The following is a 25,604-nucleotide window of genomic DNA, read 5'->3' as shown; positions in this document are numbered from 1 at the left end:
TCACGTTTTTGAAACTGATATGAGCCAGTGGAAGAAATCCAATAAAGCTTAAACTTCCTGCAACTCCTCATCAGTCAGGGAAACTAGAGTGACCTCTTAGATGAGCAGTGAAATGTCTTCAAAAATGAAACAGGAAATCCAGCTCCCTTTTAGTACCTCTAGATATTGTATAACCTCGGCCAGTGTATCATCCCTGCCTTTAGTATCCACTCTTTTTGTGCTTCAATTATTTAGTTTTTCACAGCATGTGTTTCAAATTCAACAATCTCCTCCTGCCTTCCCAGTCAAATTTCTCCACTGACATAAACTGTTCACTCAGCAGCCAACACCACTTTCTGTTGCGATGGTGGTATAGTGGTGAGCATAGCTGCCTTCCAAGAATTTACACGTTCATTTCTTCGCTATTTCAGGCATAGTATGTTGTTGTGTGTGTGCATCACTCTAGTTAGAAACATTTCTTTCATCTAATTTTCCAGAGGGCGCTATAGCTCAGCTTTCTGTTGACCCCTTCAACTAAACTGCCTTGAATTGCACAGGTACCACAGATAAACTTTAAGAAAAGTTCAATAGAATGTTTGGAGGGTGGTTTCAAGAATAAAATTTGCTATTCTTCTCTGTTTGATTTGTTTGTTATGGCCAATTACTGTGATGTTTGCTACGATAAAGAAGCTCCCCTACGCTTTTAGTTGAGCGTGAAGCAATCACGTCAGGATTCCAAGGTAGAATAACATAAACGATCTAACTAATCTTCTAAAACCTGGATCACAGCAAAGTAGCAGCGCAGGACAGGATAGGTAATCTGCAGCAGCCACTCAGCATCCCACTTCCCATGTCTATTGATGCATGGGATTCACTTGGGGGGTTGTACACCAGGGGTAGAGAACCTGCCTTACATGTATGATTCCCTGGGTTCAATCCCCAGCATCTGCATCAGGTCCTTCCTTTACAATAACTGCACAGGACACAAATCTAAGGACTAGGAGACAGTTAAATGAATTATAAAAATTAAGTTTGCACCGATTAAGACCATGGAGGAAGGCTAGCTCCTTCATTCCACAGCCATCCAACATACACCATTGTACCACATTTGTCCTTTTTATGTTACTATAAACCAAAAAAAAAAATGTTAATGATGAGCACTACTTCCATACCACAAAAAGTGAAAAGATCATTACCAGAGACAGTGTCTTAGTTAAAGGCTTCTTTACTTTAAATGAATTAAGATGCAACATGTTACAGCTGATGTGAAAATAAATCTACCTTGACTCATGCCAGTTTAAAATTAGGACAATAAGACTGGCCACTCCAGAATGAAGTTGCTAATCTTTAATCATCCAACCGTTCACAAAATTGTGCTTTCACTGTACCACCATGATGTTTGTGCTTTGTCTTTATCAGGAGGGAAAATCTTCTACAAATATTTTCAGGATGTATAATCATTAACTAGATAGACACACAAATACCCCAATATTGGATTCAGAGCCGTTAGCAGGCAGGAAAACTTGGGGGACCTCTTACATGAGTCATGAAATGTCTTCAAGAAAGAAACAGCAAATCCAGCTCCCGATCACTTAGTACTCTCAGATAGTGACTACTTGGTCTTTTGGTTAATTATCTTCATAGATATAAAGTGTCTACTCCACTCACTTGTTACGCTTTTTCAGAAAAGTTGCGATAGTCAACATTAATCTTAGTGTTAGTCACAGACATACTAAACTACGGACATCTCAGACCTCTGATCAGTTTCACTGTTACCATCCTGGCCTCTCAGAGGGGGATGTAGCTCAGTGGTAGAGCGCATGCTTTGCATGTATGAGGCCCCGGGTTCAATCCCCGGCATCTCCATGTGCTTTTATGTTGATGTTCAAACATGGCACACCTCATGTGATTTGGCAGTCAGCTGAAAGCTCTCTACGGATCAAAGGACTTCACAGTGAAGAGAGGCAAGTATGCACATCTTAAGAAATAATGTCAGAAACTGCTACTAAAATACAACACCACTACTTTCTACCGGAACACCCCTCTGACACACTGTCAACAAGAATGAAAATTATGAGTTTAATATTAGGACGATAGAAGTTACTGCGGACCTGTGTTATTAGATTGGATTATATTGTATAGCCACCTAATAAACTGGTAACTCAGTGTAAAGTCAAAGCAATCAGTCCTTTTTGTGCACCATAATCCCTGTGTTCATGGCAAATGACCTGTAAAATAAATACAATCAAAATCTAGTCAAGATTTAAAAAGATTTTAACTTTAAATTGGTCCTAAACACTTTTTAAATAAAAAAAAAAGAGTCATAAAATGGGCTGTGCTTACATGCAGATGCATGGCAACATATTTAATGTCCAAAACATGTTAAATAAAGCCACATCATGCTCTTAGTGGCCAGAATACAAATGTAAGCATGGCGGGTGTCTGTGTTTACAACAGCTGCCACCATAGGTGATATATGATAACTCTGGACGATTTTCTGCAGACTCAGAAGCTCACACAAGGAAGAACAGCAGGTCAAGTCTCTACACTGCTGACTTACAGCAGACCAGGGTCAGAATAAAATAGAGGCCAAAGAATTGGTCATTCAAATCTTGTAGTAGACCTTATATAAATGCTCCTGTTTTGATCTTTACAGCAGCCTGATAGCAGCACAGTGGCCACTGGTGAGTGCAGTCACTTCACTAGAAGCACTTGAGGGAGAGTTGTATCTGCTATAACCAGCAGATGGTAGTATTACATTCAGTGGAAACCAGTGAATATCGCTGTAAATGCTGGCTTTCAGATCAGACTCAGAGGCAACCCCCTCCACTGCGGAGCTCCGCTCACATGTCAGGCTTTTAGAAAGAGGAAGAGCAGGCCTGAGCTTCAGATGAGAGAGCAACACTTCGCACATTTCAACCACATGGGTCTCCCTGATGGAAAATCAGTAATAGGTACTGCCCATGACTAATTAAGAACAGTTAAAAGTAATGTAGGAGAGGGCTTTGCAAAAAATGACACCTCATCTATGAGACCTGGTTGCTAGCTGGGGAATCCAGGAAATACCACACAAGGCACCTTACAATGAAATGTTACTTTGAGTTTTTTTTCACCATTTTACCTCTATTTTCTGTTAAAATAGCGTAGAATATGGTTATATATGCAGGAACATTATCAGTCATGCAGTTTTGCTTCATGTGGGTTCACACAGTGTGTATTCACTAGCTAGCACCATGTTGGAAGTCAAATGTCCCGTAGCAACTATGCAAACGTACAAAAAAATTTCAGGATGCCATGTGAAATCTCATTAAAAAGGACAGTGGTGGAAGAAGTATTCAGATTATTTACCAAGGTAAAACTAATAATAATAATGTACAAATATTCCATTACAAGTGGAAATTTTACTCAAGTAAAAGTACAGAAGTATCATCAGAAAAACGCACTCAGTGTAACACAAGTAAAAATACTTGTGCATTTTGCTGTGCCACTAGTTAGATAAAGTATATTATAGGATTATTTACACTGATGTGTGAATAGCATTTTGTTTAACTGTTTTTTAGTTAATTAATTTATCAATTCATGGCCAATTTCACTTTCAAAAACATTACTCATATAAAGATATGTATTTCCTGTGTACATTTATGCTCTAGGAATACTCAAACCTATTTTAGATTTAAATCAACTTGTTGTTGTAAAAAAGCTCAATTGAAGAAGCTAATTCATTCAAAGAAGCTTGCATGGCTGTGGACTTTTAATCCTGTTCTAAAACAAAACTGTCTCATATCATGGCACCTGCTTAGTCCCCTAAAGGAGTCTACATGGGTGTATTAAATGCAGAGGTTGAACTTGGCAGTAGGCTGGGTCTGATTTCTTCATTTACTTGGACAGTAAAGAGAGAGGCAGAGAGCCACCCATTCATATGTTACCATGAAATCATGTTCCCTTAAGAACAGACAAAATTCATTCTGTTCTTTCCATTAACACTCAGCAGTGAGCTTGTCGTCATTTCTTTATCAAATATATCTTTGCACATAAACTGTGGGTTGCAAGCTGGAAAACCATGAGAGGCTTCAAGCAAAAGCCCCTTGTTAGTAGGAGATATTAGTATACTGATGTCAGTGTCTTTCATTTATTGCCATCCATTTTGTAGTTTTAACAGTGGAACATGATGATCCATGCATCATCGCTTACACTTGTGCACGTTTTTTTTTTTAACTCTTTTATCATCAAAAAGGATTCATGCTAAATCTTACATTTTCACATGCTATTTACATTAAAGATTTTGTGCACAAACATTAACAGTGCTGGACAGAAACAGAAATTTGCCCTCACATTTAAACAATACCCTCACCTAGTGTTTCTCAAGGAAGACATGATTAAGTGAATGCAGAACTGAGAGCAGTGGACACAAAAATTGACAAAACAAGACAAAAGTGCAACAAGCTTAAAGTAAAGTAAATCAAAACTGAAGCAAAATAAAATGAGTTCAAATAAAATGAAATGAAATCAAATAGTCAAATTAAATTGAGAAACAAAATAAAGATATCAAATAGATATCAATCAGAAAACCCATGTTATGTTCAATAGCAAATTCCAAGTCGTTATTTGCCATTCTTTTTACCATCCCTGCTCCATTCAGAAATATTTTGTCCTCTTCTGATGGCTGTATACATGGTCCTTGTGTGCAGTTTTACGAAGTTTTTGAATCGTTGCCACCTGTCAGTCTCACTGTTTTCGTGCACTCCATAGTTCCTTGAGGTGTAGATGATGTGTCTTGCTGTTGAGTGTATGATGTTGATTAACTGATTGGTTACACCTGCTATTTTCTTTGTTAATCCAGTAAATAAAGACCAGCGCCAGTCCTTTTGGTCAGTGAGCCACATGTTAACGATTCATGAAAATAGTCCCTCCATACGTGTTTGTCTGAGTTTTGCAGGTATTTTTGGATTATTTTGACTCTCAGTGCAGGTTTTGTTTGGTGCCTATATCTATTAGATTTAGACCTCGCTTTCTGAAGTTGTTTATGATTGTTTAATGCTCTATTAGACTCCGTTTATTGCCCCACAGACATGTTGGGATGCTATTATTGATGGTGTTGAGAATTTGGCTGGGCATGTCGTAGACTGATAGTGTGTGGATGATCTTTGAGAGCACGAGGGAGTTGGCAACGACCACCTTGCCTCTCAACGTTAGACCCCCTCATTTTCCACAACGCTAGTGTGCTGTTGATCTCACTGAGCACCTCCCTCCACGTTTTATCTCTGGCAGCTCCCTTAACCTGCCCGAGGTGCACTCCCAAGACCTTGACATTCTCATTCTCTCATTCCCACTCTCTCCCTCCCTACAGTTGCACCTCCTGGAGGCTGCACCGCCTTGCCAATGTCGGTGATGTTGACTTAGCACCTGAAGCTTGACTGTATTCTGAAATCTGTATTAAAACCCTCTCTATACTATAAGCGTTTTGTACCACTGTATTTGTGTCATCTCCATACTGTAGTATTTTTCACTATTATCCTGTGGGAGATGTTATGTGCTTTATTTGCCTGTCCTGGTTGATTAGAAGGGCGAGGGTGTTCGGCCACCAGGCTGCACAATAGGGAGGAGAGGGGACAGCCCTACCTACCTGACCTCTGGATTGGAAACTTTCCTGTGATGTGTCTGTTACATTTGATACAGCTGTACGCAATATTATAGAGTAGTTATGCCAAATCTGAATTTTTGTGGAACTGCCCATAAGAAACTGTGTTCAACTCTGTTGAATGCTTTTTCCGGATCAGTGCCTAAAATAAATGCCTCCCTGTTTTGTCATGTGATTCATTGTTCACTGACGAGATTTGTCTGTGATGTCCCGCCCAGGAATGCTGGAAACTTGGGCCTATTTAACTATTGATGACTGAATTCAACCTGTTTACAAGTATTTTCATTAGAATTTTGTAATCTGTGTTTAATTAACTAATGGGTTGGTAGTTTTCTAGCAGGGTCTTGTTCCCTCCATTCTTATATAATATAGTTATATCCGGCCGACGGTCAAAGTCTTGGGAGTGCGACCTCTACTATCCATGTTATTGTAAATGCTTAATAAGATGGGAGCCAAACTGCTTTCAAAGGCTTTGTAAAATTCTCCTGTTAAACCGCCTGTGCCTGGGCTTTTATTATTGCTTAAATGGTCTATTACTCTCTCTGTTTCTTTTAGAGAGGGTGGAGAATCACACATCTCTATCTTCTTCTCTCATATTCTTTTCTTCTGTTTTGTTGCTTCTGAATAGGTTCTCATAGTAGTTTTGTACTGTTTTGTAAAATTTCTGTAGTTTGTTACTATTTTACCTCTGTCATTTTTTTAGTTCCTTTATGAATGGCTTGTTTCTTCGTGTCTAAACCCAAAAAAAATGAAGTGCGCTTTTCTCCCTCTGTGATATGTTTTGCTCTGCTTCATACTTTTGCTCCTCAGCACTTTTTGATTTCGATATGGTCTAACTTGTTCTTTAAACTGATGTATTATGTCATGATTGGTATTTTCTTCTAGCTTTTCTACCTCTTTCCTTACTTGTACTCTTTTGTTTCTTTTTTATTTTCTTTTTTTTAACCATTTACTGTAATTAATGTATGCTTTTTGAATCCTACGTTTGGCTCCCTCCCACCACTCTAACACAACTTCAGCAAATGGTAGTTCTTCCGTCATGGCTTGTAATAGTTTGCTAATTTTCCTTCTGAACTACTCTTCCTCTAGGAGGCTTCAATTAAAACACCAGAGTCCTCCAATTCTGGGTTCACCCGGTGTCCTTAAATTAAAGCTGCAGGGGGTGAGCATAGGTCGATTTTGGTGTTGTTGTAGTTTTTCACCTACAACTTGCACATGTTCAGAGCGTCATATACAGTATGTACTGTCAGCGTGCTTATACAGATATCTATTAGTCTAATAGTCAGGACATATGTAAGAAAATGAAAGTGAATCATACTGATATACTGAGTGTCTTAATTGCACACCAGTCTCCCCTATTTGTGAAGCAGTAAAACCAAAAAATAACCTGGTTAATTTATTGCCTTCTTGACAAAGTAGTTATATATCACAGACAGCATGGGATTTTCATTTTATTGCCCTTTTATTGCATAATGACTGATACAATTTCAAACTCTGGACAATTTCAGATGACACCAATTCACAAATCAGGTAGCACATGCATTCCACAGAAGCTTAAAATGCATAGTATAATGATGCTATTAATATTCCACAGGAATAAACAAGAGGAAGTCCATAAAGAACTACATGTCACACATGTTCACATAGTGCACACATTCTTTTAACAGATAGCTTAGATTTTTAGTGATAGAATAACTTATTCTTGAAGACTAGTTTCATGAAAAAAAACAGCATATATTTAATTTTTTACTGTGTTAATTACCACAGTGAAATAAAGCACGTAAAGACATCCCACAAGGAAGTCTGGGGAATTACACCAATAGTTAATGCTCATTTATTTACAATGGATCTCATCCAACCACTGTCCTGCAGTGTTGTCCATTTCAGGCTGAGCTGGTTCCATTCATTAAAAGTCCTCCTGACTCTTGTAAATATTTTCAATTTGCCAATGAGCCATGTCTGGCAGCCTGCAGCTGTCCTCCTGTCTGAACTGTTCGTCAGCCCTTAACAGTGAATGGTGAGCCAGACTATTAAAGAAGGCTAAAAGTAAATCATCACTTGGCTTCAGCAACAGTTTATCCACAAAATGATGAGTTGTGGTCAGGTGTTAGCCATACTCAGAGGTGGGGGGCCCTGCCACCAGTTTACAGTAACCTGACAACGCCCCTAGGTCAATGTACAAGGAGCCCTTTCTTCTCATGTGGCCAGAGCCCTCAGAGTACAGAGACAATTCTGCAGAGGAAACAAAAAAAAGTACATGTATAAGTAGTGTGAGCATATTTAGTGCCCAGTGTTCATGCTTGCAAACAGGCAGCAACAGTGTGTTATTGCTGCTGTCAATGTATCCATAAATGTCTATCACTGCAAACAAGTTAAGCTCAGTACCTAGGTCCTTACCCTGTGTGGTGTATTGGTGTTGGCTCTGTTGCCGTAGCATAGTGTGGGTGGCCTCCTCCAGTGCCGAGTCAAGGCTCCAGCAGCGTGGCTGATCCTCCCTGGGCGGGTTGATGGCCTCATCCTTCAGTAACTCGGACGCCGAGCTCCGCAGAGTAGGGTTCCTCTCCAGGGTTCGCTCCAGGAAGGCGCGCATGGCTAGGCTGCAGTCCCCCGCTATGTCCTCCAGAGGGGGTGCCTGCTTGTGTATCTGTTGGGTAGCATGTAAGGCAAAATTTGTGTTAGTAAAATGCAGCATGAAAGACAAAAATTAAACTTACAAAGCCGGTGAAGGCTTCCAAATAACCAAAAACCACCAGCCACATAGAAGTCCTCCAGCAGCTTTGACCCTGTTTTCTTTTTGGAGTGTCATTGTGAGTAGTAGCTTGTAAACCAAATTTGATTGTGGTAAAAAGGAACAAGGTAAAATAGCATAGCTCAGTCTGCAGACGTGATTTAAAAATGCAATACTACTTCTCCATGACAGCAGTTTCACAAGGAAGTGAGTAACTGTCTAAATTAAAAGAGCTGATAATCATCAAAAACAGAAGCAGGACTTCTTGAAAGCTTGAAAGAACCCATGTAATGGAAAACCTTTAAAGGAAAGAGAAGTAGTGACTGACTAAATGGGTCATAGGTCTGACACTGTGAACAGTCAGATTAAGCCTTTTTTATCCCATGATAATCTAGAGTGTGGGAGACCTGAATAAGGTCATGGGAAAAGTGTCACTTTTTGAAATGCAGCAAGATACAAGATACTGCCTCTCTCGTGGCATATACGTGTAATATACTATAGATGATTGCTCTGCCAGTGGCTCTTTGCAGATGTGGTGCTCAATGCAAAGACAACCAAACTGTTAGATGGCTAAAAGCTGAGGTCCTAAACTTGCTTTCGATATCACATAGTTGTGGTGGAGTTAATGTAATGATTGGCTAGAGGGGGGTGTCAGAAAAAAACTTAAAAGGAAATGGCAAATGCTTTGTTGCAAATAGAAATCGTTCAGGTCATGTGCCTCTACGCTTGAATAAGTCTTCTAAGAAATACAGCCCTTGGTTTTAATGATGCACCCTTATATACTTCCAGTTATTAGATGAGAAATTAATTGTTTTTTTTTTTATTGTTCATGTATTATTTATTTCTAAATACAGTATTTCATTTTGGCGTGTTAACATTTTGAAAATGCATCTACTGATTTTTTTTTTTTAACTACTATTGGGCAGTGGAAACCTGCTGTAAACAAAACAATGACATATTGTAAAGCCAAAACAATGAGCTGAAAGATGCTAAAATAGTATAAGCGACCCCTTTCACAGTATAAGTAGTGTACTAGTAATCGATTTTACAAATATATTGCTTATAGGCATTTTGCATCATTTGAGATGATGCTCTTTGCATCATTGCAAATGATGCAGTGATTGCTGAGTTATATAAATCTGGACCAAGGTGGTGGACCAACCAATAGAACGACTTGACCAAGCATCACTCTACCCTGTTAACATGGCTAATAAAAACGGCCAGTACTTACAATGTAGAGGTAGGATGGGTAGGCAGTGCGCGGGTATCTGCGGACCCAGGGAGGGCTACCGGTCTGCATGTGAATGATGGTGGTGCCCAGGCTGTAGATGTCTGTCTTGGTGTCATGTCCTCGACACAGAACCAACTCTGGACTCATATACATCTAAATGAGAGATGGATAACATTACATGAACTGGATGTAATAGACCTGCAGAGCGTAATGGCAGGAAAAAGTGTAAAATTGGTTCCTCTGTTTTTTGTTTTTTTTATTAGTTTCCCGTTCAGTGTGATACAACAAACAGGAAACAACCTCTTGCAATAAAGGGGGTTTTCTGTTGCAACAAACAAACTAACCTCTAGACCCAATGCTCTGTGTGTTAAGGCAGTGCTGAAGGTTGCTGGGCTTTGGAGTTTGAACAGTAAACACACAACCAGAGTTCATCCCTCTCTCTCTGCCCCTCTCTCTCTGCTCCTCTCTCTCTGCTCCTCTCTCTCTGCTCCTCTCTCTCTGCTCCTCTCCCTCTGCCTCTCTCTCTCTCTCTGCCTCTCTCCCTCTGCCTCTCTCTCTCTGCCTCTCTCTCTCTGCTGGAAATTCCAGCCTGCTCTCCGTAACCCCTGCTGTGTGTCTGCTCTGGGACTTTCCACAAGCCAAACCGTGAGGGGCCCAGGGTGCATGTACAAAGAGTTGTACAGACTGACACACAAACAGGTGAAAGCATGGGAAAACTAAGAATATACATGATGGGGGGAAAAGGATTGTGAAAAATCTCTTAGACTGGCCTGAGCTTTCCCAAGTGCTGATTAAAACGTCTGCACTGAGAATGCCCTGTATAAACAGACTATTATTAGCATCAGTTGACAATGAGTGCACACACGACTGCTCTGTTGCCAATCACTGATTTTCTAAAATCATTTTTGGAGATGAGAGAGATAAGAGCTGACAAGTTTTAAGACTAATTTGTCAAAATCCCTTGAGAAGTCTAAAATGACTAATAAGTCAAGAAGACTGCTGCCTTTTCTAGTAAACACACACACACAAGTTCAGAGACAGAAAAACAAGCATTGATTGGAGTAAACAATTTTTATATATATTTTTTATATAAGAATGCATCAGATCCCTGGCTCTTTTTCTCACCTCTGTTCCTCTCAGGTCTCTTGGAATGTAAATATCCTCTGTCATCTGCACCGTCAGACCGAAGTCCACAAGCACTGCCTTGTCTGACATCAGGACAATGTTACTGGCTGAAGAAAAAATAAAAAAAAAAAAATAAGGAAAGTTATGATTTACAGATGTTGCAGAGGCGCCGGGCTCTCTTTGATTCCATTTCAACTGAGAAAAGGCCACTGAGGCCTCCCTTAAGTAAGTCACGTTCTTTTGGCAAAGGAATTTGACAGATAATTTGAGGGCAAGCCCTTCATGAAATGTGCTTTAAATCCTCACTGAGGCATAATTACGTATTTTCATCGCAGGCGGGAAACAGTAACAACTATAGCAACATGTCAGAGGGCCATGCTGGACCCTACGCTTAACCCTGAGAGAGCATGAGAAGCCAGCTGGGATTTCCTGACAGCAACAAGCCTTGAGGACATGAGGCTGACAGATGGCTGTGGAGAATGCTTTGATCCCGGCTGCTGTTGTGCTACAACTACCTCATATCAAACTTCAGATGAGCCCGACCTACTGTAACTACCCTGTCTTCTTCTAAACTCAGTCATTAGCTGGCACATTTTTTGTCAGTGTGACCTCGGTACCTTTGAACATTTCCTCAAAAAGCATTAGTCAGACCTACAGAGCAGGAAATGCATATAATACTCTGTAAGTCAGACTGTGTAAGATTTGTGTGGTCTTTTTGGTTTGTGGCTGTCTGTCCTGATTTATTGTGCTTGGCTCTCATGACTCTCAAATTATTCTTATAAACTGCGTCCGTCTGTGGCTTATGACTTTCACGTAAAGAGGAAAAAAAACTTTCAACGAGTGAATGATGAAACTTTTTTTTTTCTTTTGCTCTTACGTTTTATGTCGTGGTGGATGACATTATGAGAGTGCAGGTACTCCAGGCCCCGCAGGACCTGCTTAGTCACCCAGATGATCTCGAACTCCCTCATGGGCCCGCAGCTGTCCAGCTTCTCCAGGACCGAGCCGCCCTCTCCGGCCTCCATGAACAGGTGGATAGTCTGGTCCCAGAGCACAGCACCGTAGAGGTCAGCAATGTTTTCATGTCGGAACCGAGCCTGGAACTCCACGTCGGCTGCTTTAAAGTGCTCCATGGGAATCTGCGAGGGTGGCGATGAGATGTAAATAAATTCATCACTGCAAATTGTCACCATACTGTAGACTAGTGCCAGTAAGACTTCTCCAGTGTACTGGTTACTGTGTGCACAATACACTATGTCAACATAGCCTTCTGATAATAGCACCAGACTAGGTAGGAAACTACTCCTCCCTCATATGCCAGTATTTTCCATTTAGGAAAAAAATTAAAGACATTTACATACTGTTAAATTTCCATTCTGCACTTCTTGGGCCATTTTGTAAATTTGTTACAAGAAACTGGTTCTTCTTTTAAGAGCACTCTTCCTCTTTTACTTCAAGAGAAAACATACCAAATGTCATGCTGACTTAAAAGAATCCCTGCACGAACACAGGAGTAGTTGCTCTGTTCACAAAAAGGACTTGGCAGGTGAAATATTTGGCAGCAAGGGCCAGAGTTCCGAGAAGTCGGAACGGGATGGATTCCAGTCATTGCTCAGCAGGACTCACCAGTTTGCAAGCCATTCTCTTCCTGGTGGTGGTGTCCTGAGCCAAGTGGACTTTCCCAAATGAGCCCTTTGGCACGAGACCAGAGCCAGGATTCTTGTAGGTCAACTTCCATGGAAATAGGAGCACGTCCATGTTGATCTGGTAGCGGCCTTTTTTTACAGCCATTTCCTTCTGCAAAGAAAGGTCAGTTAATGACTGAGTTTTTCTTGCCGCATCATATTAAAAATGTAAACACAGTAAAAGACAAATTTTCACGCACACAAACATTCAGCCTTGTTATGGGGTCACAGTTAAAGGACGAAAAGAAAAACAGACTCTCACCTTATTCAGCAGGACTCCCATCTCCTGAGGCAGGTGCTGCAGGGCTGCTGCCTGCATGTTGGAGAGAAGGTTGACAAAGGACAGGAGGTCTGTCACTGTCCCGTAACGAACACCACATACCCCATCCGGATGGTCCTTCTGCTCACTCCCCGAGCCCTCATCCATCTCCTCCTGCGAGAAACCTTCCTCTTCAAATGACAAACTTTCTTCTTCCACCTCTTCCTCTTCAAGCTGATACAGGGTCTCTGTAGCGTTGATGATGTCCTCTATATTCATGTGAGCCAACAGCAGTTCTATTCCATTATCGTATTTGTAATCCATCGTGATGCTCGACTTGTCCTGCTTGATCTAAAACGAAACGGCAGGAGTTCAGTTTATGGACATTTGTCTGTTTAGTTCAGACTCGCAAGAAATCCCATCGGTCACCAGTCAGCTGAGGGCTTTAAAAATGTCATCTGGAGCGCAGGATGCAGAGTGACATGACACTGAAGCAGTGAAGCTGTGGTTCAGCTGGGAGGGGCTTACAGGACTATTTTCCTAGCAGATGAAGGGAATTTCACAGTAAAGCTGGGAAGCCCCTCAGGAAAGCTTGGACCTTATTTTACATCTATAAAAAACCCACAATGCTAACCATCTATTGTAAAGAAAAGCTCATCAGTGCTCGTTGGTTGTTTATGAATAGGAATCTAGCTTGTCATACAAATGACTACATGCAAATCACACACATCTGCAAAATATTTCTTTTTTAGACACAGAGGGATTTCCCTCCCCACCAAACTCCATGTTAAAATTGAACAAATAAGCCGCTGAGATAAATTTCTTCTATGAGAATCTAAAAGCGCAAATTCTGAACGCCTTCCTCTACACAACAACAACAACAATAATAATGACAGTAATAATTGGGGATGCGGTACGGATATCACAACCGGTCTCTAAAATATTCAGCCGCTAGTTTTGATTTCAACAGATAACAGAGCTTATTTGGGATAACGTCTGTTGGGATGTGGTGGCGAACAAACGGACAGTACTTGCCACAATCGTCGACTCGGAATCTTAGCGGGTCTGTCGCCTCTCCATAGTGCATCTCCAGCGACCAGCACTGACTGACTGAGAGGGAGAGGTTGGCTTGTATTTAGAAGGAAGTAAACACAGGAAGTATATTCGATCAGCGCGTAGGTAGCAGCCTTTAACGTCAGGTGCCAGCAATTTTACTCTCTGTAGGTTTCGTTTTCCCTTTCTTCTGTTTTGTCAGATGAAAAACAAATTTCTTGTGGGTTGACTGTTGAAAGAGGACACCTTCCGCAGAATCGCTGGGTATTTTACAGCGGGGGGAAAAAAAGAAGGTGTTTTTATGCTTTTTGTAAGGATAGCACTTAATGTAAGTCAGTAAAAAAAAAAAAAAAAATGAAAGAAAGAAAAACATTAGACACGTTTAAGGTAATCAAACATAGATCGTCAAAAGAAGCAAATACATTTAAGTTACAGCTGCAGTTCTAAAATAGCTACGAAGGACACCGTAAAAGTATAACCAACCATCCATATACATGTATTAGATTTTATTGTATTGTTTTTAGTGCCACAATGAGTCTGAGCCCTAAGTCCGTTCTGGTACCGCTCAGTTGCCGTAGAAGAGGCATGCGCATGCGCCCTTTAGCTTCTTCCAAATAGCAATGGCGTCCTCCTTTGTGGTGTGCAGGTTACGTATGTGGGGACGGGGGAGCCTGGTGAGGTGCCTACAGAAGGTCGATACATTTCCGCGCAGAAGTATTGGAACAAACGTTGTTGCCGCGCAAGCCGAGGCAACTCGAAAAGACGAAAGTGGTTAGTGTGTATTAAGCTGTCAAACTAACCAAGTTCGCCTGCAGGCTAGCCCTGAGACATGCCGCTGTCTCCTGTAGAGTATCCGTCACGAACTTCATTCAGAAATCCTAAGTGTTTCGGGTAGCCGTGTCTATCGTCCAAAATGCCCAGCTTATTTCATAGAGAATAAAAAACTTAAGAAATCATTAGCGTCTCGGCAAATTTCGGTATTGCGTTTGTCCACCAGGGAGTCCCAGCTCAGTAAAATCTCCAAAATGAATTTTTCTGTCATATAAATTAAGATTTGATTTTAGCAGTTCCTGCTTTGTGGATTAACGTATGCCGAACTGAACAGTTGTTTATGAAAGTTCATAAGACTTATTAATGTGGCACGTAGCAGTCTTGTAATCTGTGGCATTTATATGCAATTTGTGGCATGAATACGTTTGGCTGTTTACAGTGCCACATACTTTAAAATGGTCAGTTTTTCTATGAAGTTTGGTGATCCATTCTGGGGCTATCAAAGCTCAAACTCGTAACAAGTTAGCGTGAAGTCTTCAACGGCCAGTGTTGCAAAGTGACTGACAACAGCAGCATGCTAAACGTACAGGGATGGACAATGACAAGAAAGAAATGTCTTCCGGCAAGAAAAATGTGAAGTTATTTATGTAAGTGTTGAATAATTTTGCTTCTTGTTGTCAGATGAAAAGGAAAAGGACGGACAAAAGTCATTGTATGCTGTCCAGACGGAGAGACAAGAACAAGCAGAGAGATCTGTTCTCATCAGCTGCCACTCCAGAACCAATGAGAATAAGTTCCTCAAGTATTTATCAAGACATGGAGATATCAAGACACACTTCTTTTATGAAAGCTATGTAAGTGACAAACCAAGCACATCTTTTTTTTTTTTCTTGACATATTTTATGGTGCACATATAACAGGTTTTACTGTGATACTATGATTCATGTGGATGAAGAAATTGTGTTTAACGGTGTTATTCTCCAGGGCATGTATGCTGTAGTGGAGTTTGCTAACCGGGAAAGCGTCGCCTCTTTACTCGAAGAGGCTGCCATCCCCAGCGTCAGCCATGAATCCATGGTGCCTTTTAAATCGAGACTGCTGTCAGTGAGTGACCTCAGCTCAGTTGACTCAGCAAACCAGAAGTCAGGCCAAAAGTGTCGACCACAAACCAGCACTCCCATCAATGAGCTCATACAGAGACTGTCCAGAGAGGAGAGTGTAAGTGGAGTATCATACCGAGACTAAAGGACTAGAATAAAGGACTAATCCAGTGACATGGATTGAACTTTAAAGACAAATACATGTGTGAAGCCATTTGATTAGATCCTTTTAAGTATAAAACACAAGATACATGGCCCAAGGATTGTTTGAACCATGGCCTGTCTGCTTATTTCCCCTCAGATAGACCGACAGATAACCTCCCTGACAGAAGCCTATCAGCTAACAGAGGAGAACAGCAGGCTGCGTTTTCTTGTCTGCTCTCTGCTCAAAGACATTGCTGCTGCTTATTTCCCAGAATGCACCATCAAGCCATTTGGCTCGTCAGTGAACGGCTTTGGGAAGCTGGGGTGTGACCTAGACATGTTTCTGGACCTGGATGGCATCACTGGAAGGAATGTAAAGATGGTAATAATGGGAGTTCGGGGTAGCCCATGAGTAGGTGTCTTCCTAGGATTCTAGGTTAATTTCTAAAAACCAAAGTCACCTGTAGACAGGGGAGCTTTACTTTAGTGAAGCCAGACAAAACATTCTCAGTTTACAATTGATCGAACAGGTACTGTACATAAAATGTTGCAAAGGAGTGCTGCCTCTGCCACCAGAATATGTAAGCTTTTTGGTATAATACTGATTTGGACCAGATTCAGTTGAACAAAGTGAGGCACCTTTTTCCACTTGCAACAGTTACGCCTTTCAAAAAAAACCAAAAAACCAAAAACCAAGAGACAGCCACAAGTTGCTGTAGCCACAGTCAGTTTCCCATCATGTGAGTTCAGTGAGCACCGAGTTCTGCAGAGTGAAAACACGATTGACACACATGACTGCTTTGCATGAATCATTTCTTTGAAATTCTTTGAAGCTTTTACTTCCAAAATACTCAAACATCATCTCGGTAAAGGATTATTTTATATTCAATAACTTGTCTGGAATCGGTTAATTATATCACAGTAGCAGAGCAAAATGTTTTGAAAGTATCAGAATTAAACTGGAATGTGGGTAAAATTAAATGTTTCATGAAGGACTTGCTAAAAGAAATCAAATTATTGTCAGTATTGTTGTGCTCCTAGTTTTAAGACTTTTTTATTCTTGTTATTAAAGTGGCATTCAGTAAAAGCGGACAGTTTATTAACTTGATAACCTTTTGCTAAGAAGTAATAGTTGCATGGTAACACTTGGATTTTTTTTAATCGAAAAATCAGTTGATCAGAAATGTATTCATATAGCACAATTCATTGGAAGTACAGTGGAAGTAATTCAAAGTGCTTCACATAAAGCCACTTGTTAAAAAAACTTGGATGTGGTTTTCTAGAACATCAGCGTCATCACTATTTGTAAGCAGTATATATATATGTTTTTTAATGGTTGTTAACACACTATTACAGTTACAACAACTATAACTCCCCCTGTGGACACCGGTAAATGGAAGCTTCTGCATAAAGATATAATAAATGTCAATATAATAAAACATAGCTGTAATAATATAAAATGTCTTCATAGGAGGAGGTATAATTGTTGACTAATACTGTACATTAATAAACATTTCAAAATGTCCTTATCTCCAGACAACTACATTTTAGTGTGTTATAAGCCATTTAATAAATGTTTGTATAGTGCTTATAAATGCTAAATAGAGGGGTTGAAGTAAAGTTGTACCACAATAATACACTAAGTAGCCTGAACAAAATCCAGGAGATTGTCAGGGATTATAATTACATTGTATCAGAGTCCTACAAGATTTGTTTTTATGACTGTGTAGTTGAGTGTTTTGCCATCTCGTGTAGAGCTGAAAATATTCATCATTTAACCAGTGTTCAGTGTCTCAGAGTGTCCTTGGGCCAGACACAGAATCCCACATTGCTGCTGACGGTCAGGTCAGCACCTTGCGTGGTAGCAAGGTGTGATCAGTTGTACTGTCTTAACCTTATTCTGAATTACTGAGGTGGAGCAGTTCATGTAGTAGACGCAGGTTCAGAATCCTTGCTGATGTGTCCTTGAGCAAGACACAGAATACCTACCAGCCCGAGCTGGTGCTGCTTTGTAGCTGACCATGACGTTTGACCTCTCAGTGGAAGAGGCCAGTAAAAAGCTGTGTCTGAAATCGCTCCATCATTTGCTCATTCAGTATGTCCTAAATGATACAAACTTAATAGTTTACTCTCTAGTAAGCAATAAATTGACATTTCAAACACTTATGAGTAATCTAAATCATCATTTATCACTGAAAGGTATTGTTTCGATGTAATTTTCACATCCATCAAAGGCAAAGCATGTCATTGTGTTATTTTTAGCACAAAATTGTGTTCGTGCTATGGACCATACTTTTTTGTTCCATTATGGGGATTTTGGAGAGCAGAATATAGTACATAAATGTGTACAGTAATATAGTGCACCAGGTAACAAGAGAAGAGTGTTTTAGGGTCATTAAACATCTCTAAACATCTCTCTGTCTTTAGCCAAAATCAGGTCTTTTCCTAGAGTACCAGATGAAGAGGGCCAACTCGGAGCGTGCTGTCACCCAGAGCATCCTGTCCGTCATTGGGGAGTGTGTAGACCAGTTTGGGCCGGGGTGCGTGGGTGTGCAGAAGATTCTCAATGCCCGATGCCCCCTGGTCCGTTTCGCTCACCAGCCATCTGGCTTTCAGTGTGACCTCACAGCCAACAACAGGTATTCATCCTGTACACAAATACTGAGATTGTCGCCTGTTCACCACACCGAAACAGAATGAAAGATTCTTTTACGTGGCTCTGGTGTTGCAGGGCTTTACAAAAGAATGGATCAGTTTCATGCAGTGGTACAGTCATGTCTCGAAATGTCACTTAGAGCTGGTCATAAGTCAAAAATTCTTGGGGTCATACTAGCTTTGCAAAAGCCCCAAACAGAAACTAAACTCTGACAGGAAGTGCTGCAATGGTTGCATGCTTGCCACTGTGAAACTGAACAGGAGGGCCAACGAGGGGGCTTGTTTGTGTTTCACTTCTTCCCTTCACACCGGAACGGTATCCTGGTCTCTGCCGATGGCAACGTTAACACGTACACCATTGCCAACGTATAGAAAACCACTGCAGTTTCTAAGGAAGTGGAGTTGAGCCATCCGCTGTGGGTGGATGTGAGGGGGACTTTTCGTATATCATGCTCAGATCTTTGAAGCGCAGCAACTTCCTGCTTGTGTGTGTGTGTGTGTGTGTGTGTGTGTGTGTGTGTGTGTGTGTGTGTGTGTGTGTGTGTGTGTGTGTGTGTGTCAGAGAAAAAGAAAACTAACAGCAGCTATGACTGAGTCAGCCACTGCAGAACTGAAGGCTGCTCCCTAGTGGTGGTTTTGGTGTAATGAGTAAGGTATGGTGGTTTTAGTTTCACTGACTCTTGGTATTCAGCATAATACAGACAGTATCCCCTTCTCTGAACTTCAGAGGATACGTAGATGTACATTTTGGCTTTGAACTATGTCATTCAGTCAGTTGAGAATGTGCTGATATTATTATACTCAGTGAGTATACTAATACTGTTTTAATCACAGATCTGTAGGCACAGTGTTGAATGCAAGCTGCAGGGATTTTATAACAGGTCTTCAGTGAACAGATATAAAAATATTTTAATTGCCCTTTTTTTCTTATTTGATATTTTTATTATGACAATTTGAGGTGGCAGCATGTCCTACAGTAATTGACTGTCCCATAAAGAGAACAGATGTCCTATTGAACTGAGCCCCAGTCCTGTCATTCATTGCAAGTAGTTTAGATAACAGAGCAAGCAAATGCAGAACATAAAAATAAAGAAATTTTTTACATTCACCCACCCAAATTAAATTTATCAGTAACTCTACTGCCCACTCTTGCTTTGGAAGTCAAAAGTCTCAGACAGCAATATATCTCCGTTAAAGCATGCAGCAGAGTAAGTGTCAGCAGTAGTGGTAATCCTGTGTGCTCTCCACAGGGTGGCGATGAAGAGCACAGAGCTGCTCTACCTGTACGGAGAGGTGGACCCGCGGGTGCGTTGCCTCGTGTTCACTGTGCGCTGCTGGGCCCGAGCTCACGGTATCACCAGCAGCATCCCCGGGGCCTGGATCACCAACTTCTCCCTCACCGTCATGGTGCTGTTCTTCCTGCAGAGGAGGAGCCCTCCCATAATCCCCACGCTGGACCACCTCAGAGACCTCGCAGGTACCACCCAGCATCACCTTTCACTCGGGAGATATGTTGTCATTTTTTTCATGCACGTTAGTAGTTCACCCCGTTTTGTACACGATCAAACTTTTATTGATTTTTTACATCTTTAAAAGGTGCACACGGGGGAGGTCCAGTGTGACGGGGTTACAGGGCCATAAAGCAGCACATGCATCGCATCTTCCCCCACCGCACTATGCGCTCCCATTCATCAAACACAATTCCACCATGGTTAAAGACTCCATTCCTCCACCATAACCTCAGAACAAAAATAGCTGTGATAAGGGGTGGGCAATATGTTGTTCAATATTCCATGAAATTATGGAAATTTGTCTATCGTTGCAGATTTTGCTACATCGTGGTATTTATTCCCTTTATTGGAAATTGTACAAATCAATTAGCATGACTACTATATGGTAATATTGCATTTTTTTTAAATGATTTTTGCATCAATATGAAGTATCTTGATTTGCCAAGTATTTAATTCACAGGATAAGCTAAGAACAGACATACAGTTCTGGCTGTCCTAAGTATAAGCAGGTAATTTTAGGGAAAATTTTATGGGAAAATTACTACAGCACGGTATTTACCAATATTATGATATAAAATGTTTTACAACATGCACTCAACTTATTGATGATTCCATAGAAACCAGCAAATAATATGTTTCTGTAGATGTGGTAATGCCAAAGAAGAGTCATCAATCAAAAGAAAGAACTCAATAAGGTATTTTATTTTCAAAGTAGACAACAGCTTCCAAAATCCTGCAAACCCAGGACTACCCCATTACATGGGTAAAAAGGTGCCATTTGGTCATGACAAACTTAACACTGTGGGGAGGAGATAAGTTTAATAGAAATAGGATTTCTTAGAGTTAAATAACTTTTATGTAAAGGTTTGAAATGTAACAATGTATTAGGGCTGCATTAATAATAACAATAACAACAACAATAATAAAAATGATAATTGTCTTGATTATTCAATAAATTATTTGGAAATTAAAAGTGTTCAGAAAATAGCCCGTCATAATTTCCTGAATGACATTTGAAATATCTTTTTTGTCTGACCATCAGTCCACCCCCACAAATATTGTATTTATTATCACATAAGACAAAAAAAAAGGCACAAAATTCTCTTGTTTAAGATCAATCAGCTAATCTTAGGGTAGAGGTGATTTAATTTGCAGATTATATTCTCAATTAATTGATTAGTCACTTGATCTATTACATGTCAGAAAATAGTGAAAAATGCCCATCACAGTTTACTAAAGCAAAAAGTGGAGTTGTCAGATGTCTAGTTTGTCCGACCAACAGTCCAAAGCTTAAGGATATTCAGCTTATTTCCCTTTAGGACAAAAAAAAAAGCTGGAACTATATCTTAAACAATAAATCGATTATTAAATTAAATGCTGATAATGGGTTAATCAAATAATCGTTTCAAGTTTAGACTAATTATTTCAAGTCTAGAATTTATGATAAGGATTTAGTGAGAGAAAAACTTCTCAAGGATTTTGGCTTGTGACCCCTTTAAAATGAAGCAATGTGTACTATGTTGACCTCTTGTCTCATATGTGTCTACCAGTTGTCACCAGTTCAACCCAATAGTGACATTTTAATTTTGGTCCTGTGGGCGACTTAAAGGCCTTTATTACCACGTATACATCCGTAATGAACATGGAACCCAGTATCATTTGATAATGCAACCACCAATACACCAGGCTGAGAGTCCCCCGCAGCCCCTCCATCACTCTCTCCCTCTCTCCATCACCTTGGCTGCCTGATAATTGCCTTCCAAAAGCAATCTACCCTCCCCCTCCCTCCTCCACCACCACCTCCTTCTTGGCCCCGTTTAGCGCAGACTCTATCACACGGAGTGCTTACAGGACAATAAAAGACCCATCACTCTGGGAAGGTCGATGACCCCCTCCTCCTCCGAACACACACATGCGAGCACACGGGCAGCTATTTAAACAGCGGTGCAACAAAAGAGAGACACACAAAAACACCGGCTTCATTGTGGTGAAGGAGACTGGGAACAAGGGCACCGCTGGAGATGTAAACCAGCCAAGCAAGGACACGATCCATGCTCTCCTTTTTTCCTTTTTCTTCGTCCACCTGCATACACACAAGTGTACATCCACCTGCTCTCTCTCCTTCCCTTTGTGTCTCTGTTTCCTCTCCATGAATGCATCGACACCATCCATCTGCGTCTTGTTTATGGCCATCACAGGCGTGTAAAGGCAGTCATTTACCTTGTATCCCCGCTCTCGTCCTACAAGGTCCTGCGGACAAGAGCGTGATTGAGGGGAACGACTGCACGTTTGTCAGCGACTTCAGCAAGATCCAGCTCCACAGCAACACTGAAACACTAGGTGAGCACAGAGCGTGAAATCAGGGCCGTAGGGCTACAATTCAGTTGGATCGATAACAGCATTTCTGTTAGCAGCCGTTCACACTGACGTGACTTCTCTTTCTTTGTTTCAGAGCAACTGTTGTGCGAATTCTTTGAGTTCTACGCCACTTTTGCATTCAGCAGGATGTCCGTAAATATCAGAAAGGTATATATATGCTTATTCATGTCCAAATAGTCACATGTAACCACAGAATTTTCCCAGTGATGACACTTTGTCATCTTTTGATTATTTAGCTAGTATTAAGAGTAAGTTGAATTAGTTGTGCGTGTTTTGCAGGCGTGCACCATTTTATGTAAACGTGATGGCAACCAACATGTAGTTGGTCTCATGTCTTGACTAAACGTCCAAGCCACTTTTATGTACGGTGACAAAGGAAATCTTGCTAGGTCAGATCTAATAACATTTCTTAAACAGTTCTTACGTGACAACAGTCTGCGAACCAAAGCATGTTAAAGTTCTTTATATTATAACTCTTGCTGGACATTACAAAACAGGTAGCAGAATTCTCTGATAAATGATTTAATTGATGGAGGATGCATCTCTTATGTACTGTGAGAGGCTGTGATGAGCGTCCCTCATACTCACCACAGTAATTGATTAAGGCTTCAATGGCAAAATAAGTTTTAGAATCCATCACCAATGCAATCTGTGAGAGGACAGAATCATCCTTCTTCCTTCGTACCATTTCAACTCACATTTCTTCCTTTCACATACCAGGTGCCTAATACGCAAGAATTGTGGCTCTTTCCAGTCACTTCTGAATAAAGCCGATAAGGGACGTTAACGTAAAAGACAGTTACGCCTGAGTGACAAAAAGCCACCACTTTAATATCCTGCAACGTTGCCCATTCCATGTCTACAAAGCTCTTGTTTTGTGGACATTGCATCACTGAAAAACCAGCATATCAATGAAAAGACCCTCAGAAAGGACTTCAGCACTAAAGGAAAGCCAGTTCAGCCTTCTTTCAACTTTTGCTCCCAGCGTCAGAGCTGAGCACCTGCCGAGAAATCTGTTGGTAATAAAGGCAGTGTTTGGTGGATGGTGTTTTATCACACACACAGAGATGACAGCAATCCTTGTCATATGTGATTGATGCCAGCCCCAAGGGGCCCCCGTGCCCATGAGCTGAGATCCGAATTAGGAGCTCTGTCATGCTAAGAGTAAACAAATGCATATTTGTTCTATTTGAACCCGTATTTATCCTGTTGTTGCCAGTTTGTGTCTGTGGAATACTTTTTCTAGGCAGTGAAAGAGCATCTACGGCTGAACTTTGAGTTTTTAAAAATAGAATGGAACGGAAAGATCAAGCCAACAGGGTCTGAAATCTCTTTCCAAGTCTTGCTGTATCTCAAAGTTTATATCACAGCAAGTTTTCAGAGCTAATTTTTCTTCTCTAGCCATACAGGATAGTTAATTAAACTACCTCTAAAAATTGTAACATTGAATAATATCCTACTTATCAGCTATTACTTTTCCCAGTAGTAATTTAGTTCATAAAATAGGGTTTCATGCCTTGGTGGCACAGTTTGAGTTGCAGGGACTTTGCGAGTGTTTAATGAATTGATCACACTGGGAAAGAGAGACCCTGCAGCCTAATATATGAGAGTAATATCAAGTTTGACACAGCAGAGGAAGCTTACAGGTAGACTGTGGCCATGACCCGTGCCTATAGGCTTTCACCAGTGGAGCAACAGCCATAAATCTGCTTTACTGTGCCACAATTCTCCGGTTCGCTCCGCTCCTCTGACTGATGGCTTTATGTTGCCATCCTCAGTCCCTCCCATCCCCCCAGCTCCATAGCTCTATCCCTTCAGCTCCATTACTGTAAGGCTCCAAGCAGGATACTACATGCAAAGTATCATGGGCAGTTCTTGACTTTTCTCTGACTGACACATTGATGGTTCATTTGACGGCCACTACTGCTAGACACCAGTGTAGACCATATCTGCTTTAGCTGCTAACATGTTCAGTTTGTGTAGCAGGTTTCCATATCAGCTCACCCTTTTCAAATCCTTCTGCTTTTTCTTGACTCTAGTCAAAATGTCTTCGAGAGCCATGTCTATGTCTCTCCCTCTACCATCTGTTAGCCTGTGGAGAGGATGCCCCAGATACAGCTGCAAGGAGCTAAAACCATGACCAACAAGATAGATGGACCATAATATACACTGCATACAGGCCTGTGCTTATGGCCGCTGCTACTCACAAATGTCCCCTTCTCATTCACCAGGGCAAAGAGCAGAACAAGCCGGAGGTGGCCCCGCTGCACATCCAGAACCCATTCGAAACCTCTCTGAATGTCAGCAAGAACGTCAACGCCACACAACTAGACCGTTTTGTGGCTTTGTGTCAGGAGAGTGCCTGGATACTCCAGCAGAGTGGAACCAACATGCCCAGAGATCACAGGGGGGGCGACACTCCCGCACCTTGGGGACTTGCTACCATCCTCCTGCCCTTACAGGTTGCAGGGGTCAAAAGTCGCAAGAAAAAGAGACGGGAACCAGCCAGTGAGAGGATTAAGAGCTTGTTAGAATCCTTGAAGAATAAAAATCAGCAAAAGATGAACTAAGACTCATTGAGAATCTCAGAAACAAGCTCCAACATCTATTGCACTGGTGTTCCTGTTTGATGTCTCACATAGGAGGTGAGGAAAGAGCAGGAGCATCTTCTGCAGTGATTACATCTGCAGGGCTGTAGTTCCCAACATGAACACTGGAGGGTGTTACTGAGGCTGGTATGTGCATATGTTCGGGACCTGAAATAAAGGAGTGGTTACTGTATACTTTACTGTAGATTTACCTACTCTGTTGTAATTAAAGGCAGTACTATGGAAACTGATGCAAATCCTATGTTCATGCAGGAGGCTGTAGATTCACGTGTTCATTTTATTCAAGATCTGTTTAACGTGTACTGATTATCAACATAGTCCTTTTACAATTCAAACAAAATACCTGTGAATATTTTATTTCTATTTCGTTAATATTATAATGTGGAATTATATAGTCAAGCTTTTATTGCTAACTGAAAACACTGGGGTTGGTTCTTATGGGGCCCCAGAACTGTCAAAAGGCAGTCAAAGGATATCAGATGCATCAAAAATATAACTGAAGCCATCAGTAATATGAGTTAAATAGTTAGGGGTGTAGAAAGAAATATTAAACTTTATATATTTCCTCAATCTTCAATTAGTTGTTTAAAAAGAGAAAAGCCTTTTCTTGTTTACTTTTGATCTCCAGCAAGTTGACAAAAGGAATTAAACCTTTATTTATTTGGCTCCTGATGTGTGACAACATACTAGAGCAATTACAAGACTTTGTCACTAGTTAGCTTCCCTATTTTTCAGCT

The 25,604-nt window shown here is 40.9% G+C and overlaps 2 protein-coding genes and 1 non-coding gene across 3 annotated transcripts; 2 read left to right on the top strand and 1 right to left on the bottom strand.

The window, feature by feature from the left end:
• Window positions 1–1,773: 1,773 nt before the first annotated feature.
• On the top strand, window positions 1,774–1,845 carry trnaa-ugc. Its single transcript has one exon. It is a non-coding gene; the product is annotated as a tRNA-Ala (tRNA).
• A 5,221-nt stretch (window positions 1,846–7,066) lies between these two features.
• map3k8 (mitogen-activated protein kinase kinase kinase 8) lies at window positions 7,067–13,804 on the bottom strand. The gene is made up of 8 exons (XM_040127629.1): window positions 13,681–13,804; window positions 12,649–12,996; window positions 12,328–12,498; window positions 11,579–11,840; window positions 10,702–10,808; window positions 9,577–9,729; window positions 8,015–8,261; window positions 7,067–7,849 (listed from the first exon to the last, which is right to left on the bottom strand). The coding sequence occupies exons 2-8, from the start codon at window positions 12,967–12,969 to the stop codon at window positions 7,725–7,727; spliced, it is 1,386 nt and encodes a 461-aa protein (XP_039983563.1). The 5' UTR covers window positions 12,970–12,996; window positions 13,681–13,804; the 3' UTR covers window positions 7,067–7,724.
• Window positions 13,805–14,261: 457 nt separating this feature from the next.
• Window positions 14,262–25,041, top strand: LOC120790060 (mitochondrial poly(A) polymerase). Its single transcript, XM_040127330.1, has 9 exons — window positions 14,262–14,469; window positions 15,151–15,323; window positions 15,454–15,687; window positions 15,871–16,095; window positions 18,141–18,352; window positions 19,619–19,845; window positions 22,127–22,219; window positions 22,332–22,405; window positions 24,490–25,041. The coding sequence occupies exons 1-9, from the start codon at window positions 14,319–14,321 to the stop codon at window positions 24,826–24,828; spliced, it is 1,728 nt and encodes a 575-aa protein (XP_039983264.1). The 5' UTR covers window positions 14,262–14,318; the 3' UTR covers window positions 24,829–25,041.
• Window positions 25,042–25,604: the final 563 nt, after the last annotated feature.

This window comes from Xiphias gladius, chromosome 5 (assembly GCF_016859285.1).
Source record: "Xiphias gladius isolate SHS-SW01 ecotype Sanya breed wild chromosome 5, ASM1685928v1, whole genome shotgun sequence".
In the NCBI taxonomy this organism is placed as follows: domain Eukaryota; kingdom Metazoa; phylum Chordata; class Actinopteri; order Istiophoriformes; family Xiphiidae; genus Xiphias; species Xiphias gladius.
This window is presented reverse-complemented; position numbering and strand designations above follow the sequence as displayed.